General features: G+C 36.6%; 1 protein-coding gene across 1 annotated transcript in view; it reads left to right on the top strand.

The window, feature by feature from the left end:
- STIM2 (stromal interaction molecule 2) overlaps positions 1-20,168 on the top strand; it is a 68,793-nt gene that overhangs the window by 36,322 nt on the left and 12,303 nt on the right. The window contains exons 2-4 of the mRNA XM_065634430.1: positions 1,239-1,369; positions 12,444-12,558; positions 19,488-19,599. Coding sequence (XP_065490502.1) covers positions 1,239-1,369; positions 12,444-12,558; positions 19,488-19,599 — 358 coding nt within the window. The remainder of the gene's footprint in view (positions 1-1,238; positions 1,370-12,443; positions 12,559-19,487; positions 19,600-20,168) is intronic.

Below are 20,168 nucleotides of genomic sequence, written 5' to 3'. Positions count from 1 at the left end.
TGGTTGGCCTGGTTTAATGTTTAGTAATTTGTCTTTCTGATTTATATGAAACAGTTCTAAACCCAGCATCTCTGTTCAGTTTAATGGATACATGGGCACAGGTCACAGGTAACTTTTCTGTATAATCCAACTGAAGTATGAAGTAAGAATGCAGTGACTCATGTCTGGCTGTAGGGATCTGTCTGTTAGTATGTGTCTGAGATTCTGACTGTGCCATGGTTGCAGTTCATGGGACTAGTCGGTGCATTTTTATAATGGCCATTACAGTGGGAATTAATCATTTTATTAAAGCTGAACTTTCAAAAAATGATCTTTCTCCACCTTCTGTTCTTTGATGGCATTTGGCACATCAACATTAAATAGCTAACTATTAGTTAATGTCAAGGTCCATGAAAGACTAGTCTTTAGTGATAGCTGACCATCATGCATTGTAGAATTTTGGAGCCTTTGGTATGTGCCTTGTGGAAAGGAAAGAACAGGGATAAAACAGTCTGACGTGGTGGAAGCAGAGCCATCAGAAGCACATAAACCATGAACCTTTAGTAATGAATGCAAACAAAAATGTACTATTTTTGACCTGGAATCCTGTTCCACAGTGACTGCTTCTTTTGATCAGAGCATATAGACCTGAGATATCATATGTTGTTATCAGATGAAGTTTCTTTGGTGTGCTTTCTTTTGCAGTCCTTGAATATTTTGCATTCAGTAGTACTATCTACGTTGAATTTGATCTGTAATGTGGTTATCATCCCTTTGTTATCTGTTTATGAAGCTATGATGATAGGTTATGATAATTCTTTTTCTCTTCTTCCACTGCTCTCTGTTTAGCCTGGGCTTTGAGAAAGGAGGTTGGAAAACACAGTGACTTTATTTGCTTTTACAGTGATATATTACTAAAGGTAGATGATATATTGAAGAAGAAGTGGAGATATAATAGCAGTCACAGGGGTGGAAAAAAACATTCAAGTCCAACTATTCTAGCCTATTATTTGTGCTTTCTTCTGAGTTAAAAAAAGAGTTGATTTCCATCCCCCAGATCCCACTCCCTTCACTTTTTTGGTAAAAAAAATACTATTTTATAGTTAAATTTGTCATCTCTGACCTGGTGTCTGTGTGCAGTGAAGTGCATGTATACATACAGAAATGTAAGCCCTTTTTCTTGCATGGGAGCTTTATATTCTAGATTGATAGTAACTAATATTTCTGTTTTGTTTTGGTATTTTTTCTCCTCACTTTAGATCCCTGCAGTTCGCTCAGCCCACCGTGCTTTACTGAAGAGGACCGATTCAGCCTGGAAGCTCTCCGCATGATCCATAAGCAAATGGATGATGACAAGGATGGTGGTATTGAAGTAGATGAAAGTGATGAGGTAGGAGTAAAAAGCCTTCACTTTTGCATACATAAGGTCTTTTTTTTTTTTTCCCCTTGGTTTGATACAGCTACTCATGTTCCAGGACTTCAGTAATCATTGCTGGTTTTTCTTAATTTAGCCCTTCCCACAGCCAAATGTGGAAGGAGAGTCTAATTTCTAGAACTGTCTGAAATGGAGTAGTATTATCCATTTTTCTGGCCTAAAGGAAAGTTTTATACAACTATGTAGCAATGCTGTTATTGTTGTGATTAGTGTAAGAGGTAGGCAAATGGTGTTGGTTTAGCTTGCAACGAGGCAACTAAGACTTGACATGATCTGCCACCTGGTATTTTAATTTCTTTGTGCTAAGGTTTTCTTGCTTAAGGCATTGCTGGGCTTTCCTGTTTTTTGATACCTTAGATCTGTTCCAGGCGCTGCATGGTGTAAAACAATACCTGGTACAGATAGCAGTCGAGAAACCTTTCTTATGTGTTTTTAATTACATTTTACAGGCAAGTAGCAAGCACCTTCTGCTGTAGGCTGTTTGTAGGTTAAGTCCTGTGAACTAAGGAAGGTTCTTCAGACCTGGCTGAAGTTTTTTGTGATTGTACTTGAGTGAATTTGGTAGGCATGCTCCTGGTTGTCCTGGCAAAGGATTTGCTCTTGCACTTACTCAACTTGACCATCAGGATTCTCAAAATTACTGGATAGGAATGGAAATATCTGTGTATTTTCTTGCTCATGCTTTCTGGCAGTTGTCAGGTACAGGCTTGAGAAAGTAAGGGGAGTGGAGATGTCCCCTAAAAATAAAGGTATTGCCATGTGGCTCTGAAGTCCATTCTCACTGGAGGTGAGTGGGAGAATAATCTAGTCCTGATTTCTCTTCTCTTTTTTTGTAACATCTCCAGGCAGATTGTTCTCCCTGAATGAGTTGTGAATTATCATTGTCAAGTTTAAGGTGATGCTACTTACTTTTCTGCGTGACTATGTGTAAACAGCATCAACAGTGATTGATGCTTGGTTGATACGAGTTTTCTGAAGGAATACGGTACAATGGAGAGAATAATCCAGAATAAAATAATGTACTTTTTAACTTTGGAGGAAAAAAATCTACTCTGGGGGTGTCATGGCAAGGTAGTCCAGGCACTGGAAATCGTCTTGCTCTGTTATCACAGAATGTTTGGTTGTTCTCATGTTTGGGACAGGCACAATCCAGTCTGCAAACTGAAACATTAGTGTTGGTGTGTGAGTTTTCTGAGGAGCTTCTCAGCATTGTGTGGTTCTCTTGACTTGTGCTGCATTCGTTGTACACAAAAGCTAAGAAAGTAAAAAGAAAATGCTGAAATTGGAAACTTTTAATCAGTATTTGAAAGATCTGTCCTGGTTTTCAGTGAACCATCTCTATATCTGACCTTAAGTTTCTTCCTGATCCAGAGGAATGTTGAGATAAATCCAAGCAACAGAAGCTACTCTTAAAACCTGTTAAAATGGTTGTAATTAGAACAGTTCATGAGGGGCACTGCTAATAGCTGTGCATAAAATAAGATGACTGAAACGTAAGCCTTTTTTCTGCTAGCTCATTTTCAATTATTGAAAAAATATTTAATAAAAAACCCTAAATGATCTTCTTTGTATGTAGAGTTTCCATGCAAATCAGTGGTGAATATGTATTTGCATAGAATGCTTTATTCTAAGAAATTAAAAGAAAAAGAAAACCTGAAATTAATGAGAACTGCAATTTAATTGCAAGTTCAAGTAGTAATCTATATGTTCTTGTTGTAGCGCTCCTACTGGGACTTTACCATAATCTTAAAAGATATGACATTTTGACAACATAGTTACGTAGTTACCTGATTACAGTAGGTCTGAATATATACTAATTATGTCCTAATATATACTATTTCAAAACCAGATTTCTTTTTTTTCCCCCCCTGTAACAGTGAGTAATGCTGCTTGTTTTGTTTGAGTAAGGACTGATAATGTACAAACAAAAAAAAACCCTAAACCAAACCAAAATGAAACACCAGCAAGCAAACCAAACCAACAAACCACACACACACAAAAAAAACCCCAAACCAAACAACTTTATTTTAAGAATAGCTTATGTGAAATACAGGAATTTTATTTAACAGCAGGGTAATGGATTTCACGTTTCATGCTGCATGGTTTTTGCTTGCAAGACTCCTGGAAGAACAGCATATTGACTATGTTGATCAGATATTCATTGGCTTTTTATTTGGCAGGAAAAATGTGATGCTGTACAATAATTTCCTGCTGTTTTACCAGTACTGAAATGGTGTTACAAATTACAAGTGTATATTTACACCAAGTAAGGAAGTTCTTGTAAATAAGTTATTTTTAGGGGGGAAGGTAACAAGAGCTAAAGATGTTGAACTGTTTAAGTATTTTAATTTGCTAATCCAATTGAGAACTCCCAACAGTGATTCCAGACATTTAATCTGCACAGTCAATTATTTTTCCTAATGTTCCTCATGCCCTGTTTTATGTTGTAGTTCTGGTTTTCCTCTGTGAAATGTTATCTCACATAAAATTGTTCTGTAGAGAGAGAATTTCTCTAGGAAGTAAAAACATTTGAACTTCTATAAGAAACTTTTTGTTTTCTCAAATAATGTCTGATACTGGAAACTTCTTGGATCTACTTTGTGTGGAATGGAAAGAAGCTTGTATTTGACTTTGAAATCAATGGGGGGAAACCTGATCTAAATTTTTAGAACAAGATTTATTAGTCATTTAAACACATGAGGGATTTGTTGAAGTCTTCTGAGGAAGACAGAGGAGTTCTGGTTTGAGCATATAATGGTTAGATATTTTTTTCCTTATTCTTTGGTCTGTTACCTAGGTTAGACTAGATGGTATAATTTAAGAGATTTATAAAGATGAAAAAAAGTTAAATACACTAGAATATACTTTTCTAATTGTAGTTATTAGAAAATACTTGGAGGAAAAAAGAGCTTTTGTCATAGCTACTCGTGTTTTAATTTTCTTTTTGCATTCAGGATTCACATAACTTTCTAGTACTTGCTCTGAATTGTCAATGTAGAATTATGTACTTCAAAACAAGAAGCATAACTTAAAGGAAAAAAATGTTTTGGATAATAGTTTGTGTCATACTTTATGCTTTACTTTGCAGTTACTAATTTCTGTAAAGTACACTATCATAGTATGAAAACCAGAGAGCACAGTACAGCAGAGAGTAAAAGGAAGGATGTGGAAAAAGACTATAGTTACCGTTAGGACAGGCTAATACGGATTTCTCTATCAAATCTAGCTCTTGCTATTGTTATGTTGTTATTAACATACGAAAGATTGCAATTGTTTAAAGTAGTTTAAAGAGGCAGGCTGTAAATGGGTAAGTGAAAGGGAGAACACATTACTAACTGAGGTTTTAGTCATGTGTTGTGGGAGGCTATCTGCCTCAGGAAGCGTCTGTTGCACCACATGTACATGATTTGTTTTAATGATGAAGAGGCACAAGCAGTAAGACAGACTTATCATATGTTCACTATTTACATAGGTTTTTCCGGTTTCCAGAGAACCTCTATATGTGGATCCTACATCAAGCGATTTCCTCAAGGAATCTCTCTCTAGAAATAGAATAAATTGATGTTTTGGAAATATTAATATCTAACTGTGCTTCTAATGCCACACAAAGCTAATGGCATGAATTTACAACTTTGCGTGGGATCTTTGGATAGATCACTTAATATCTTGATATTTTGTTTGAGTTTTTTTAATGGGTGGACTTGGATAATTACTTAACAAAAAACCACGCAACCCAACAAACCCCACACAAAACCACCACCATCAAAAAAAAAAAAAAAGACAAAAACCACTGTGTGGAGAGGAAGAGACTGCAGTATTGAAAGCATGAAATGATCAGAGAATGGCTTTTAACATTGTGGTCAAAGAAATTGGAAGCTCAGGGGTGATATGCAAAGTGCCAGACTTCAAACGTTATCTGGAGGCTAAAATCAAAAAGAATCCAGCTTTAGTGGCCTAAACCAGGGAGGATAATTGTCTTCCGTACAGTGATTAAAGCAGAAAAGTAGCTCATATGATCTGACTACGAATAGCAATAGTAATATAGCGCCTTGGCGATAGTACATCTGCTGGGCAGAATATTTGACAGCCCGAGACTTTTAAGTTGACATTCTCTGAATAGATGGGCTCTGTGAAGCTATTTGAGGGCTTGAGGTTATATTGCATCCAAGATGCAAATAATCCAAGAGAAGTGGGACTAATGTAATGTCTTGAGAGAGTATGTTGTGGCTTTTTGATAGAAGTTGAAGAGATGGAGTTTAAAAAAGAAAGAAGTCAAAGAATCTAGAAGGAAATAAAAATGGAGAAGATACAGAGGCCAAATGTAAACAACTTGGTTAAAAATAAGTAATTTATAGAACTAGAGTGACTTCAGAAACATGCTTCAGTATACTTTCCTTTTAATGCTAATTTGTGATTAAAGGCTTTTATAATATAGGAGAACCAGTTTGTGCCCTTATTACTTACTTTTATTATGTAATTAATTTGCTAGTCATATTCTTGGTGTTTATGCTTCCTTCCTTCTAGCAATTAAAATGGTATATGCCTCTATACATCACAATTTATTTTACAAGCTTGCTAAATTAAAATATTATGCATTAGTCTTACTGCTTTAGGAGAATCTGGAGAAATAACATTTAACATGGAACTTCTCAATGTGAAGTTATTTTCCAAATTACTGCTGAAATAAAGCTGAGTATTCAATTTGTGTAAAGCTGAGTTGGTGAAAGAAGTCTGTGGATATCTTTGTTCTTTTAATTCCTTAAAATATATATAAAAATGAATGAAACATGATTTACTAGTTTAGACCCGAGACCTATTTATTTCAATAATCTGTTCTGGACAGTAGTGAGTACTAAATACTTCAAGCAAACTTGCAAGAAATTCTATGACAGGAACTCCTGAAGAGCTAGGTGCCAAGATAGTGTGGTGCTCCCCTTTTAAGTATGTATAATTGAGGTATTAGGAGCATTATGTGTGAGATGAAAAATCACTTTCAGAATTTAACATTAAACTCAGGCTGGCTTTAAGTTAATAGCCTTTCTGTATTCTTGAACAAAAGCAAATTTATGCACAGAATTTCTCTTCCTTTTGATTGTTACATCTTGGAGGGTGTAAAGATTTAGTAGAAGTTTTGGGGAGTGGGGGGAAGTACAGCTATGTGTGGAACAGATGTTAAGAAATAATGGATGACATTTGTTCAAAAGCTTGATCTCACTTTGTTTAGTGCATCTTGGTACCTTGATAAACCTCAGGAGCCTACCCCAGGTGTTATCATTTCAGCTGGGAGAGGTTCTGCTACAGCCTGAGCTCTTGCTTCGTTTTGTTGTTTGCAAATATACACTTAGCAAGATGTTAAATGTCCTTTACTATTCCCTTAGTATTCTGGTTTCATCCATATCATTCATATAATGAACTGGTGTTCGTTTTTGTGGAACTAGTTTATACTTCAGTGTCAGCCGATTAGGCAAAATTCTGTGGTAGAGAAATATCTGCTACAGTGGTTCAGAAACTGAAAACACTGTAAATGTTTTGCATAATACTGGGAAGGCTCCTGAGTGTGTTTTACATTTCACTGTGCAAGACCATTCTGTTACAAACACTAATCTTTCAAATGAATATTTTGAGCTTCCTAACCAGTATAACAAACCTTTTCCCCCAAAACTATTGTGTTAGTTCAATTCCCTTAGTTTGTCGTAGATCTGTTAATAGAAGTCTTTTTTTTTTCCATTGAGTTTTATCAGTCAACTGCTAATGTATTTGTCCCCAGGCAAGAGTGTCTTTTAGCCTCCTGAAGTTTTGTAAGCACCTCTGAGCACGTCTACACAGCCTGTTTTTTTTCAGAGCAAGACAGGTAGAAGCCAGGTCTTGTCTGAAAACAGTACCGCTGTGTTAAGCTGCGGCTGTGCCTGTGCAAAGGAGTCCTGTAGGGAGGCAGCATGTGTTATCGTGGGTACGGTTGCATAGAAACCTGTTCCAATGTGATTTGGATCAGACCTACCTCATGCCTTGTCTCCTTGGAGGTACTTAAGCTAATACATGGCTGTCTGCACCTGTTTATGTAGCACTGCAGGCATTTAGTCCTGCTACAGTTAAGTGCTCCCTTGGAACTTCTAACTTGGCCTTGAAGAGATTGCGACATTTACTTTGCAGTACAATAGCCACAACTTTGTTTAGAGCTGCAATAATATTTTTTCAATAGAGTTTGTAGATTACTGAAGATATACTTGGTAATGCTTTCATGGCTACATCCTACATTTTTCTAGTAGTCTTTCTATTCTGCTTAAATACATTTTCTTATTTTACCGTGCAACATCTTTAGAAGCCATTTCTATAAGGTAGGCAGCTGTGAATGCTGTCATACCTGAACATTGCCTTTTAAAAGCACACTTGACATAACTTAGTCGATTCATGTGACATCGCAATAGTTGCCAACAAGTCTGGAAGCAGTAGATGGGAGGGAACGTCTGTCTAACAGTGACCAGCTGTATCTGAAGGTAGGATTAGAGGAAAACCAAAGTTGTAACTTTTGCAGGTTTTCTTTTGATGGAATAAAACCAAAATAAGTAACACTGTTTAAGGAATAGATGCTCAAGGAAGACAGAACAGTTAGCCAGAATATGTTACTAATTGCTCTTAAAGTAAACTTGTCAGTTAGAGGCTCTATTTTAAGTTCATGAAACTGAAAATCATAAACTTGAGCCTTCACCCAGAACAAAATATAAACATAGCATATGAATACTTCCTTCTGCAGTTAGTGCGTGTGGTTAATTTTACTTTTCCACTGGCATTTGCAAAAGTATGTAGTTGTTCATTTGCTCCTCAAGGAGCCAGCATCTCTTGCAACTTGCATACTCTTGCAATTTAGCATATTTTAACTTTTTGTGTGGTTGCATGTGGCTTTAGTTTATAAGTGCTCTCTCCATGTCAGACAAGTATTGGATTTTGCTGTATCTTTTTTCCTGTTTTGGAAGGGTTGGAATTTTTTTTTTTTTTGGTGGTCGTTGTAGCATCAGGTTACAGCTTTCTGAAGAAGAAGGAAGGTTGTGACTTACCTGAGCTCGTAACTCCTTTCCAGGGTTCCACAAGCCCTGTCACCTCCAGGGTGGAGAAAATTTCCTCTCCACCTATTATGGTGCTGAACTTTGGGCTTTGGAATGTGGATCTTTGTAATGGCAAGTTGTCGTGGTACTTTTGGGATCAAAACTCCAGTTCTGAGTCTAGGTGTGATGTTGTTTTTTACCCTCTCCTTGTTTTTTGAAGTAACTACCTTGACAAAATGATTTTTTTGTTTCACACAGAATTTTTAAGTAACTTATCTGCTGCTTTATTGGTTTAAATTATGTAGTCTTAAAAGGCCTTCTCCCTCTTGAGTAATTATGTTGACTAAGATAATCCATAGATGGTTTTCGTTAGAGCTTATTCTTTTAACCTCTCTATTTAGAGTTATTTTTCTAACCTTTTCTGTGTATACTTAATGACCAAGGCAACAGAAGAGAGATTAGCTGTCATGACAAGGAACAGAAAAATCCTCTGTTTTTACCAGAGTTTTTCTGTTTTTATGGCTTTCTTCAATTTAGGACACAATTCCTTTTCTTAAAGGAGAACTTCCATATTAGGCCAGTTTTGAAAGAAAGGTATTTTAAACAAAAGAAAGATGTTTGTCATATATCTTTTCATTAGTAAATGCGTTCATTCTTTGAAACACGACAGCCTCTTTATAGCTATGCACACTGTAACTTTACTGTTGTGACCATCTGGTGTTAGATAATCTTGTGGAGGAAATTATCGTGGTTGTTTCACAGGATCTGGGAGCAATATGAGTAGGATTGAACAGAAGAGAGGCTCTTTTTTGAAGGAATTCCCATAAACGCATAATCTCTCCCTCTGTGATGTAACTGCGGATGGATTACTCAACGCAAACTGTTTACAAGTTTGTGTGTTGACAGTCTCTTTTAAAAAAGGGACTTAATAAAATACTCTAAACTATCTCTCAGTATACACCAGATCTTTTTCACTCTTGTCCTCTTCTCCTGGGAAATCTTGCGCTTCAAACTTGGATTTGTTTTCTGTATTTGTGATGAAATGTGAAATCAGCTTTTCATTTTTTCTCCTCAACTTGTCAGCGGAGCTGGTTGTGTTCCAGTGGTGTGTTGAGAGCGTGGATTCATACCTTAGCTCTTGCTCCCTCTGCGGGCTCTGTAGCAGAACGACATGAAATGCTGCAAGTTTTCCAAAAACTGTCGTTTGCATTGCTTAGCTCTGTGCCGAGGTAACCTATGTCCCTCCCATTTTTAAAATCAGAATGCGTTTTTATAGTACCTTATAGTGCTTTGGGATGAGATGTTAACACCTTGAAGCTTTTCTGTTTCAGTTGGCTTCTTCTCTTCTTTATTCCTAACCCTGTATGTAGAATTGTTAACAGCAATTCAGATTTTCTTTGACAGCACCTGTGACTGTTCAAACCTTCACATCCTACTGTATTTTACAACTTCTGCTCACAACTAGCAGTAAAGATAGAGGCAAGTTTATTTCTGAGGAACAAAACTGATCTGAGGTATGAATTTTAGCTGAGGAGATGCAAAGTGTGCTGAAACCTTCATATACAGCACATATGCCATTCCGCTCTTCTTCAGGAGCTTGATCGGCCTACAGCGCTTGTTTTTAAAACAAGTGTCCACGCCTGACATTTGGAGTCTCCGAGGGCAGTGCCTCACCAGCCACTAGAAAGCTGAGAGTAAGTGTTAACATGTACCTTAGCCCCCATATGAAGGGAGATTGTCTTTATAGGGAGGGACCTGTAATATATTTTTCTGCCTTTTTAGTACATTTTTCACAAGTTCTCAAAAGACACATTGGGGATGGTAGTTGATAGTATGTACTTGGAGTCTGAAGGGGAAAGGTGAAGCAGGGAAGCATCAGTTCTTTCCTGCTGTTTCAGCTGTCAGACTATACTTTAATCTGGAAAGTCTTAGAGATGTTAGTGGATAAGAAAATTTTTTTGTTTTATTGTTTTGTTTCTTTAGTTTACAGAGTGGGAATGAATAAGATGATCCGCCCTTGTTTGCTTGTTGCATGTTAGCTCTGGAGATTGCCAGCTTCATGGTAGTTGTGCCAATTTGGGAAGTACTCGGAGTTCATACCTGGACTGTGGAATGTGCAACAGAGGTTATGCAGCAGATATCTTTATATTTGCATATAGTTACAGCTATAGTTACAGTCTTTTTCTGTGCTTGTACCTTTTTATATTTGCTGGGTCCATGGTGTTTCAGAAGTTCTGTAATTGCCTCTGCTCTGACTGTTATTTTCAGTTATTCTCCTATATTTCATAAATTCCTCCTGTATTTCTCATGCATATAATGGGCGTATATCTATATTATGCCTTTCTCATACATACAGAAGAGAAGTTAAAAATGCTTGTTCAATTCATATGGACTTAATGGAACTATTTTAAGGATCAAAAGGCTTTAGAAAGCTAATGTCTGACAATGAAAAAGGTTTTGAAGTGGTAGATGAATGAGAGAGGGTTTGCATCCAAGCTGTATTTGGAACTAAAAGTTATGTATGACTTTACAATTGGATTAGGAAAGGCAACTGGTACTTTATCCCATGTCTAGCAGTTAGAGGAGAAACTTGAATCGCTTCTCATTTTTTAGACTCCTTACTTCCTACTAAGAATGAAGTTTTTAATAAGGAGAAATTGATGAGTGTTAGCTTTTTACTTGCATATTTCTGTTATCATACACTGTTTTTATTAAGAGTTGGTATTATGGTTTAACATTGGCTATTTTTCAGTCTCTCCTGCAGTTTCTTGAATTACATGATCTATAGATTTGTTAGAAATGGGGCCTATATGGGAAGCTCTACAGATAAATTACTACCAGGACTAAATGTTAAGTGGGGTCTTCTGCAGTGCATTGCTAGCTTGGCCGCCTTCTTGAAGTGGTGATGACATATGAGCAGCAACATAAAAAGCTGTTTTTCGAGTTAGCTGTAGTGACTATCTATATCTGATTTTATTTAAGCAGATGTATCCTTCAGAAATGGAATGCTCTGGAAGATTACTTATCTCGCGTGTTAGTTTTCCGGTACTAATATTAAGATCTCCACCCACAGACACTGCTCCTGCTGTGCATTTAGGGACTGATATGTATGGAAGATTTCCACTATTAATGTGAAAGTGGTTTTCTAACCAGTATTCCAACTTTTCTAGGCCTGCCTGAAATAAAAATAAAATGGGCTTTACAGCTCCATGCTTTTTTTCCTTGTATGTAGTTGGAGAAGCCGTTTATAGTGACTTGTGAAATACTGACAGAACACTGCTATATATGATGCAATCTCCCTTTCTATCATGCTTACCAAAAGGCACAATGCAGTGTTTTGATGTTGGCATCCTGTTAATTACTGACAATGAAACAGCTTTGTGTAATGCTTCTGTGCTTGTAGTGTAACTGCTGAGGAATGATTAACAAGAAGAAAATTGGCCCTAACATGACTTCTTTTAATTTGATGAAATAGAAGTCAAATTTTTGTTGTCTAATCAAAGGACTCTAGTAATAGTTAGTCAACACCTTTCTCTCATCCCTCAAGCAGTTGCACTTAACTGGTGTAGCAGGATTCAAGTATTACTCATCTGTAAAGAACTGTCACACTTTCAAATCTTAAATGGTCTTATTTTCAAGTAGATGAAGTTGGTTAAATGTCTTTAGAATACAGAAGTTTGCAGTATGACTGGTGTGGTTGGTTCTTTTAAGCACTCTAAATCTAAGACATACTAATAATGTTGTTAAACCTAGTATACTAGCAACTGCTCCTTCAGTTTCCCTAGGATTTAATAACTATGAAAATCAAATCCTGTAAGTGTGTTTAACTTGCTTTCTGAATGTCTGATGTAGTCAGCTTACTTTAAATTGTGTGCAGCTTACATGGGGAATATATAGTAAAGATTGTCCTTCCTGATTTACTTCTAGTTTCTGTTTGGAAATAGTTATCTTGGCATGATATTGAGATGATGTTTTCCCTTTTTCTTCAGTTTCTAAGGGAAGATATGCAATACAAGGATGCCTCTAATAAACATAGTCACCTGCACAGAGAAGACAAACATATCACCATTGAGGATCTGTGGAAACGCTGGAAAACATCTGAAGGTAGGTAAAGAAGAGCAGCTAAAAATTATGGTGGTTATTGAAACAGATGTTACTAAACAATTTTTCCACCAAGTTGTTTAGAGTAGTAAATGGATGACCTCTTTTAAACCATCTTCATGAATGTTTTGGTATTGTTATTTATAGGCATATGTAAACCCGTCTAAAAACTCAGTCCAGCTAGTGTTAATTTCATCTTGACATGTTGGGGATAAGTAAACTAAGCTAGCTTACACACTCATCATTATGAGGTTGTAACTTATGAAAGTGACCATTGCAAGCACTGAATTCCAGATAAGCATGATTTTAATTTAGTAAGTTCTAAGGTCTGTCATCAAGCTGTTTTTTAAACATTTATTGTACACTATAGTAAGTGGAAAGTCTAATGTGCTTCCTCATTGACGTAAACTTTCTTTGGGCTATAAAAAGCTAGAGTTCTTAGTCCAAAGCATTTTGGAAAATCCCTTCAAACTTAGGATACAGAAAAATGGACTGACAACCTAACACAATCGTCCTTCCCCCACTTTGATTTGAATGAAATAAGTTGAGCCAAATACTCTCAGTATCAAAAGACAGTATGTAATGAGTGGTATGGTGCTCATTACCAAATATGTTGCAGGATGTAGTGAGTAAAAAAGGAATTTTTAGAGGTCCAGAATGTTAGAGTAGTTAGGAGAAAAAGGCTTTTTTTCCCTACACCTTTCAAATGGTGGTGTGCTAATGGTGAACATATAGAGATCTCAAAGTTGGTATTAGTCAAACAACTAAAAGTAGGAACAAAAGAAGAATGAGACTAGGAGCACACCATTGGTTCATTCTGCTAATGCAGGAAGTCATTTAAGTTCAGTCTGAGGTAATACATTGGTTAAGTGTTTGCTGTGTAGCAAATATCTATGTTTTAACCAGTGATTTTTAGCTTCATATTCACAAATATTCTGTAAATGCTTATTAACTAAAGATTTTGTTCAGTGAAAACATTGCAACTAAATTATCCAAGAAAACTATCTCCTGCCAATTGTTCATCCAACTTGTGAGTAACTCTTCAAAAATTTAGGCTCTAATTTGTCTATTGTGTATATCCTTGTTTCAGGTTTCTTGAATGTAGTGATCACAGTAAGACTCAAGAGATTTTGAGAGGAATGTCTGGTCTTATTGTGTGTACTTGTAATGGCTTTACTGTGCATCCTGTTGAGGAAACTTAAGTTGCACCACAGAGAGACCCTTAGAACGAGACTCCGAAGCAGTGTTAACCAGAGTCTGGTGACTGTTAGAAAGCATGAGGCCTCTCAAATAATAAACTCCTTTAATTTTGTATTAGGAAGCTTGGAAAATACTGCTTTTCCTTTCTAGATGTTTTAGGAATTCTGATTTGTTTCTTATGTGTTGCTAGTTTATAGTGCCAGTTTAATGCAATCTGACAGCATTAAACAAGAGGGTGGAGGGTAGTGTAAATGATGGTGTCTGTAATTTGAAACTTTGTTAAGTAGTCTGTTGAGGGATCTGTGTGAGAATTACGAGCTCTAAATAGTGCCCTTGACAGTGCCCATTAGTGCTTATGCACTTCTGGATCTGTTGCTGCTTAGTTTATGCTGGGTAGAATTGCCCATTACTTGCCATAAAGCTTGTTTTATGTGGATGTTTGTCTTAAATATTGGTCAAATAGCTTAGACATGCTTTCTGTTTAAGATATTGGTGATATGAGAAAGATAAGATAGCAAGTGTGCTCTTTGGTGTCTCCATTTAGAATAAAGAAAAACAGATGCTATTCTTTAAGAATTGCTTGGGAAGTTAATGAAACCCTGAGGATTGGCTCTATTTAAAGCTTTAAAAATTGCTTCATGAAATTAAAAAAGCAGCTTCAGAATATTGCTTTTTAATATTACTGGCACTGAGCAGGTTTTGGTATCCCCATCTGATACAGAATCCTTAAGGCAAAGTCTGTATTGGTGCAAATTAAAGCAGTTTCAAGGCTGCTATAGGTTTTACCTGCATGGAGGGAATAATATTGTAGCTTAAGTCAGCATCCAGCCTATTGTGCTGTATTGCTGCACAGTTTCAATGAGTCCTTTAGTATAAAACAACACTGTCACTTAATTTAGTTTAGTTGATGTTACTTCTGCTTTTTGTGACTGTTCGATTTTTTTTTTTTTTTTTTTTTTTTAAATCTTGTAATCTAATTCTACAGAGAATTCTATCTAAAGGAATGGCTAGAGGAACTATCATAGCTGTTTAAAGCATAGAAAACACTGCTTTCTGAAAGTCCTCTGTCTTCTATTATTGTGTGTCTTTTCCTTAAATGTAAATGCCAGTATATGCTTGTTGTATGGTATTTGCTTTGACCATCTCCTTTTCTTTATAACTAAGCAGTATTTATACATATTCAGAGCCTTTCAGTTATTCTAAAGTATCAAGCATAGTAGTTATTGTTGGGTTAAAATCCAAGGTGCATCTTCAGTATTTTTTTCTAAAAAGGCCTTGAAGAGGTGGTGGTTGTGAGTGCAGCAAAGATGACAGATGAACATTTGTTTTGATGTCCGAATACCAGTCTTTTGTACAATTATCTCTGAAAGTTTTGTGTCTTGAGGGTGTCTGACTTCTCTTTTTTTGCTCCTCTAATGGACTAAGGTCATATGAAGTTGCTGTCTGAAGAGGGATGTGTAGGTATTTAGTCTCAATAGTAAGGGGGTCTGTAAAATCAGTGCTGGAGTCTTCAGCCGTGTAGTTCTCTGACCTGTCTTGGTGGATAGGTAGGGTGATGCAGCATTGTCCCTTTGGACTTGATTTTGCAACAAAGTAAAACTATAGTGGTGAAACGTGGAGTTCATGAATGGTTTACTCTTCAGACTAATCAGAATTGTACTAAAACCTAGTTTTTACGAACTGTCTTAAAGTGGTTTTTCTTTACCATTATGGCATATTTGATACCTAATGTGTAGTATGTCCTGTAGACTGTTCTATAATACAAAAAAGCTTCTCCCTTCCCTTGTGTGTGTATTTTTTCTTTAACTCTTTTTCCTTCTCTGTGGTGAGTAGGAGGTGACCTGAAGTCTGGTACTTTATTTATTAGGGGATAAAGAGAAATTTTTTTTTTTGTTTCTATGTGTGATCATCTTTTATTCTCAGGTAATGTTGCACAAGTGGTGTTGCAGCAACTGGGACTAAACTGCATACCACAAAGATGTTATGGTTGCTTTGCACTTTCTTAATTGTTTGCTGTCTCAGGTTTTAAACACCTGGAGACTGGAAATGCATATGCAAGCAGGGCTTGGGTAAGGATGGATTACCTAATGCTGGGTGCTGTGCCAGGCAGGACCAGTACGGCACTGTGGACTGGCCTTTCTGCGTGAGAGGAAACAAGGGTTGTGGTGTTAAACTGTGGAAAAGATGGTCAAGGTCAGTCCTCTCTTTTGACTTTTCATGCTATTTAAAAACCTACTGGTGGCAGCATATGTCATGCTGATGTTGCTGCTGAAAGTCTTGCTAAAATAAAACTAACTTTTGAATCCTGTTTGCTTGATTCAGAGCAGTCTTCTATTTTTCTATATTGCCCAGTCAGCCTGTTCTCAACTTTGTAAGTCTAGTGTATGGCTGTCATTCACTCCTTGCCATGAAATACTTTTACCAAATGTAACTTCATTTCTGAAAGGAGTAGGAGGCTCATAGGAGTACTGGGGCTGACAGTGTAGTGTTGTTTTACTTCACACCTCCCTGCCCTGAAGTACTGTGCTGCGTGATAAATTTAACATGAAAAAGTGATATATAGCCTGATCTTCTAATCAGCTATTAATGTGGGTTAGCAAGGAGCAACTTTCATACAGAGACAGTTTGACACTGCTTTTGCTGTCTTCACCTTCAGGTGTGTTATTAGAGCAGTTAAATCAAACCCAAACAAAACCAAAGCAAAACGAACCAACCAAACAAAAACCACCACAAAACTTGTGATCTGAAATAGAACAGCTGATGCAAGTCTAGGGACTAAGTGCTGCACTGGAGTGTAAACACTCTGGCTTCTACACCTGCCTGCCCAAGGCATGTTGCTCACATCCTCTCTCAAGATATCTATTTGTAAAAATAGGTGTGAGAGGGAAGGATATTATGGTTACTCTTTAACGCTATGTGCATTTAACTTAAAGTAATGGTCAGTTACTACTCCACTGGCTGAAGCACTATATTCTTTTGGAGTGTTTAAAATAAGGAAAAGTTACAACCTCAGCTGATTAATCGGAGCTGTCACATTCTAATTGACAATGCTGATCAAGATGAATTTCAGCTGGGCTGCTTGACTTCCAGTACACCTGGTGTCTATCCCTTGTCTTGTGTCATGTTTCAGAAGACTAACTGCTTCTGCTGAAGAAAGGTCAGTGTGCTTCTCAGTACTGTGTGCTGCTGTAGAATACACGTATATGTTGGTCAGAAGGTCTTGTTGCAGGCAAGTCAATCAATACTTCTTAGCAATATATAGCATATAGGAGATATCAACAAAAAGAAACAGTCTCAACGTTTTCACTGATAAAAATCAATCTCCCAGGGCTTGACTGGTGCTTTAGGAAGGGGAGGGTGGGGTTGTTCAGTGTCTGGTTCCACCTGGAAAAGTTAGGGGTTTGTGGGTACTGACACTGGAATTCTGCTAATGTGTAATTAGCTTATATATAAATCTAAATTTCTTGTGAAATATGTGCATGGGCAGAGATTCAGACTGTGAAATCCCAGAATAAGAGTTGCCTGTCGGTATCGATTATGCTTAGCTTAGATGGCGAGTGGCCATTTAAAAAGACACAATATATACCAGAAAGCAATTGATATTAATTTTTATGTAAACGGGTAGCAGTGTAAGAAGAATACAGAAAGTACAAGTTCTCATTCTATTTTGGGATAGGCTTTGGTTGTTTCTTTTTGTGGTTTCTGTATCAACGGAGATATCTGACACAGAGATAAATAATGAATAGTAAAATGTTTTTTCCTAAATATTAGTGGTTTGTTTGGGGAAACTTCTTTGATACTCTATGAAGGAAACATCACAGCAGTCTTAAGTGGCAGAACAGATCTGACTGACAGATCAGATGTATATGGTAGAACAGATGTGAATTCAATATGTACTTCATTTTTTGCATGATAATATATTTAAAATTGCTATTGAATTATGTAGAAGTAAAAACTTGTAAATTTCGACAGTGACTACAAAATATTGTCAGCAGTAAAAGTGGAACTTCTTGATGTTCTTTTTTCTCCCCACCCCCATGCCACCTTCCTCAGTTTAGAAACTCAGTGAATTATGTGGCTTCTGAAATTGCATGTTCTGTATTGTCAGTGATAAGGTCTGTAGTGTGTAGTAGCTATTTTAGGCAACCTTTTCCCTATGTCACATCAAAACGATGCTTTTGCTTTGGATTAGTTTATGAACATATTTCTGCAGTTAAGGTGATATTTTTCTGAATGATCTTACCACCCTTTTGAGATGCTCAGAATGATTTGTAAAGCTAATCACTTATTTTTCACAAAAAAGGTTAAGAATCTTTGCAATGTGAAAATAATCTGTTTACAAATAGAGACCAGGCATTTTGCATAAAAGCTTAGAGTAGTTTGACGGAACTGAGACCATTACAAGATGAAGACCTGGAAATTTTGGCTCAAAAGCAGAGTAAGAAATGAGACAACATGCTGGGAAGAAGGTGCAGCCATTCACTTAGGTAGAATACAAGTGCTTTGTACTGTGAGTTTATTTTTTAAAGCTGTAAGTGGGTCTGTGAAATGTGTTCTGTCTCTGGTTGTCTGGAATGATGAAAATCTGAAATGTTTAAGCTTTTCAGCTCTGCCAGTGTAGACAAGAGACCTAGAAGTTCTTATTTCAGTTTCAGTATGAATTTGAACTCAAATTTTTTTTTATTGACTGTAGCTTACCTGTCAAGCTTTCAGCAGCTCTTTATGAAGGACCATTGTCAACATTCACCACTAAGAATGTGTCCTTGTGATAAGGCTTCTAAGGAAATCTCTGACCAGCATTTTCACATGCAAGTAGTTTTAGATAGAGGAATGTTTTAAAAAATATGTCTGTTCATGCAAAGATATTTCTGTCCAGAAGGAGGCTGCTTATTTCTTTCATGTGCAGGCAAACTTTTGCAGACTTCATAAATGGAGAGAACAATTTCCCTTCAACTTTCTCAGTGTGAAGCTGGAGCAGCTGGCCTGTAAGGGCCAGAAATGCAAATTTTTTTTTTTGTAAAATTTGTGGGGATGGTATTTTCTTAGAGCGTCTTTGTAGCTATGTAAGGTTGTGTAGACTGTTGATGTTATAAAGGAGAATTGTTAATTGTTCTCTACGTATTTAAATAATTGTTCTTAGGGGGAATATTATTGCATGTAAGACAGCCGTTTTGAGCATATTGAAGATTTAATTGTTTTCCTGTTAAATTTCTGCTGGCTTTCAGTATTTTTGTTCAATCTGCTCTTTTCCTCACTGCTCTCATTTTGAGGTTAGTAGGCATGAACCTTTGTGAAGATTCTAGTGAAAACAAGTTCTTAAGCCATCATCCTGGGAAAGATCTTGGTGCATTGCCTTAAATGGCTACAGCACCTGCTGACAAGGACAAAAGGATTGAGGCTGAGATCAGTTTAAGTAGATAAAAGTCACAAGACGCTGTCCTGATTTAAACTAAAGCAAAACACTAAATTATTCTGTGGAATTTTTAATAAAGAAATGTTTCTGTTGGTTCCATGCTTGTTTTGTTTATAGTTTATCTAAGCTTCCTCTGAGAAGCATATAATGAAAAAGGCAAAATGCCAGAAACACCTTGGTGAATGTTAATGCTATTTTTTCTGCAATTATTTTTAGCTAAACTCTCTTGCTCACTGTAACGTACTTTTCTACTGCTTGTTGTCTGTTTCGCTATGGGTTTTTTAAAAAATTAAAGGAAATCGAACTGACTTTTTTTCAGTTCATAACTGGACTCAAGAGGACACTCTTCAGTGGCTGTCAGAATTTGTTGAGCTGCCCCAATATGAAAAGAATTTTAGAGACAGCAATGTCAATGGAACAACACTTCCCAGGTGAATGCTTCTAGACTAGTTTCAAATAATTCCCTGTAGGTTGCTGCTTAAGTTTGTATGTGGGAACAACTATGTGAACCTAAAGTCTAACAAGATATGGTCAAATGCATGAAAAGTGAATCATCCTTGCAGTTTTGAAGAGCTGTCTGCATTTTTTTTGGTGAAGCTTTTATCAGTGATCACATAATGCTATGTGGTAGTGAACTTTCTTTTGAACAACTTCCAATCTGTCGTATGAGTATACACCAGAAACTACCTGCAGAATCCCTTTTCTTGAGCATAACTACTAAATTTGAGTATTGTACGTATTTCAGAGTTGGTGTCGCAAGTCTGCAAACATACTATTACCTTTAACTATGCCAAATGATTTTGGTTTATGATTATTCCAGAAAGAAAAGAATAAGGAATTGATTTGACATTCTTTCTCTGCCACATGCTGATGTGCCTTTTTTTTTTTAAAGGCCACTACTGTCATTTTGTTATATCTATCTAGTTGCATATCTATAATCTGTGTAACTGCGGGAAATGCTATTCAGGTATCTTTTTTCCATAGACTAGTTTTGAATATG

Source organism: Caloenas nicobarica, chromosome 4, assembly GCF_036013445.1.
Source record: "Caloenas nicobarica isolate bCalNic1 chromosome 4, bCalNic1.hap1, whole genome shotgun sequence".
NCBI classification, from domain to species: domain Eukaryota; kingdom Metazoa; phylum Chordata; class Aves; order Columbiformes; family Columbidae; genus Caloenas; species Caloenas nicobarica.
Note: the sequence above shows the minus strand (reverse complement) of the source record. Positions and strands in the feature narration are given on the sequence as shown.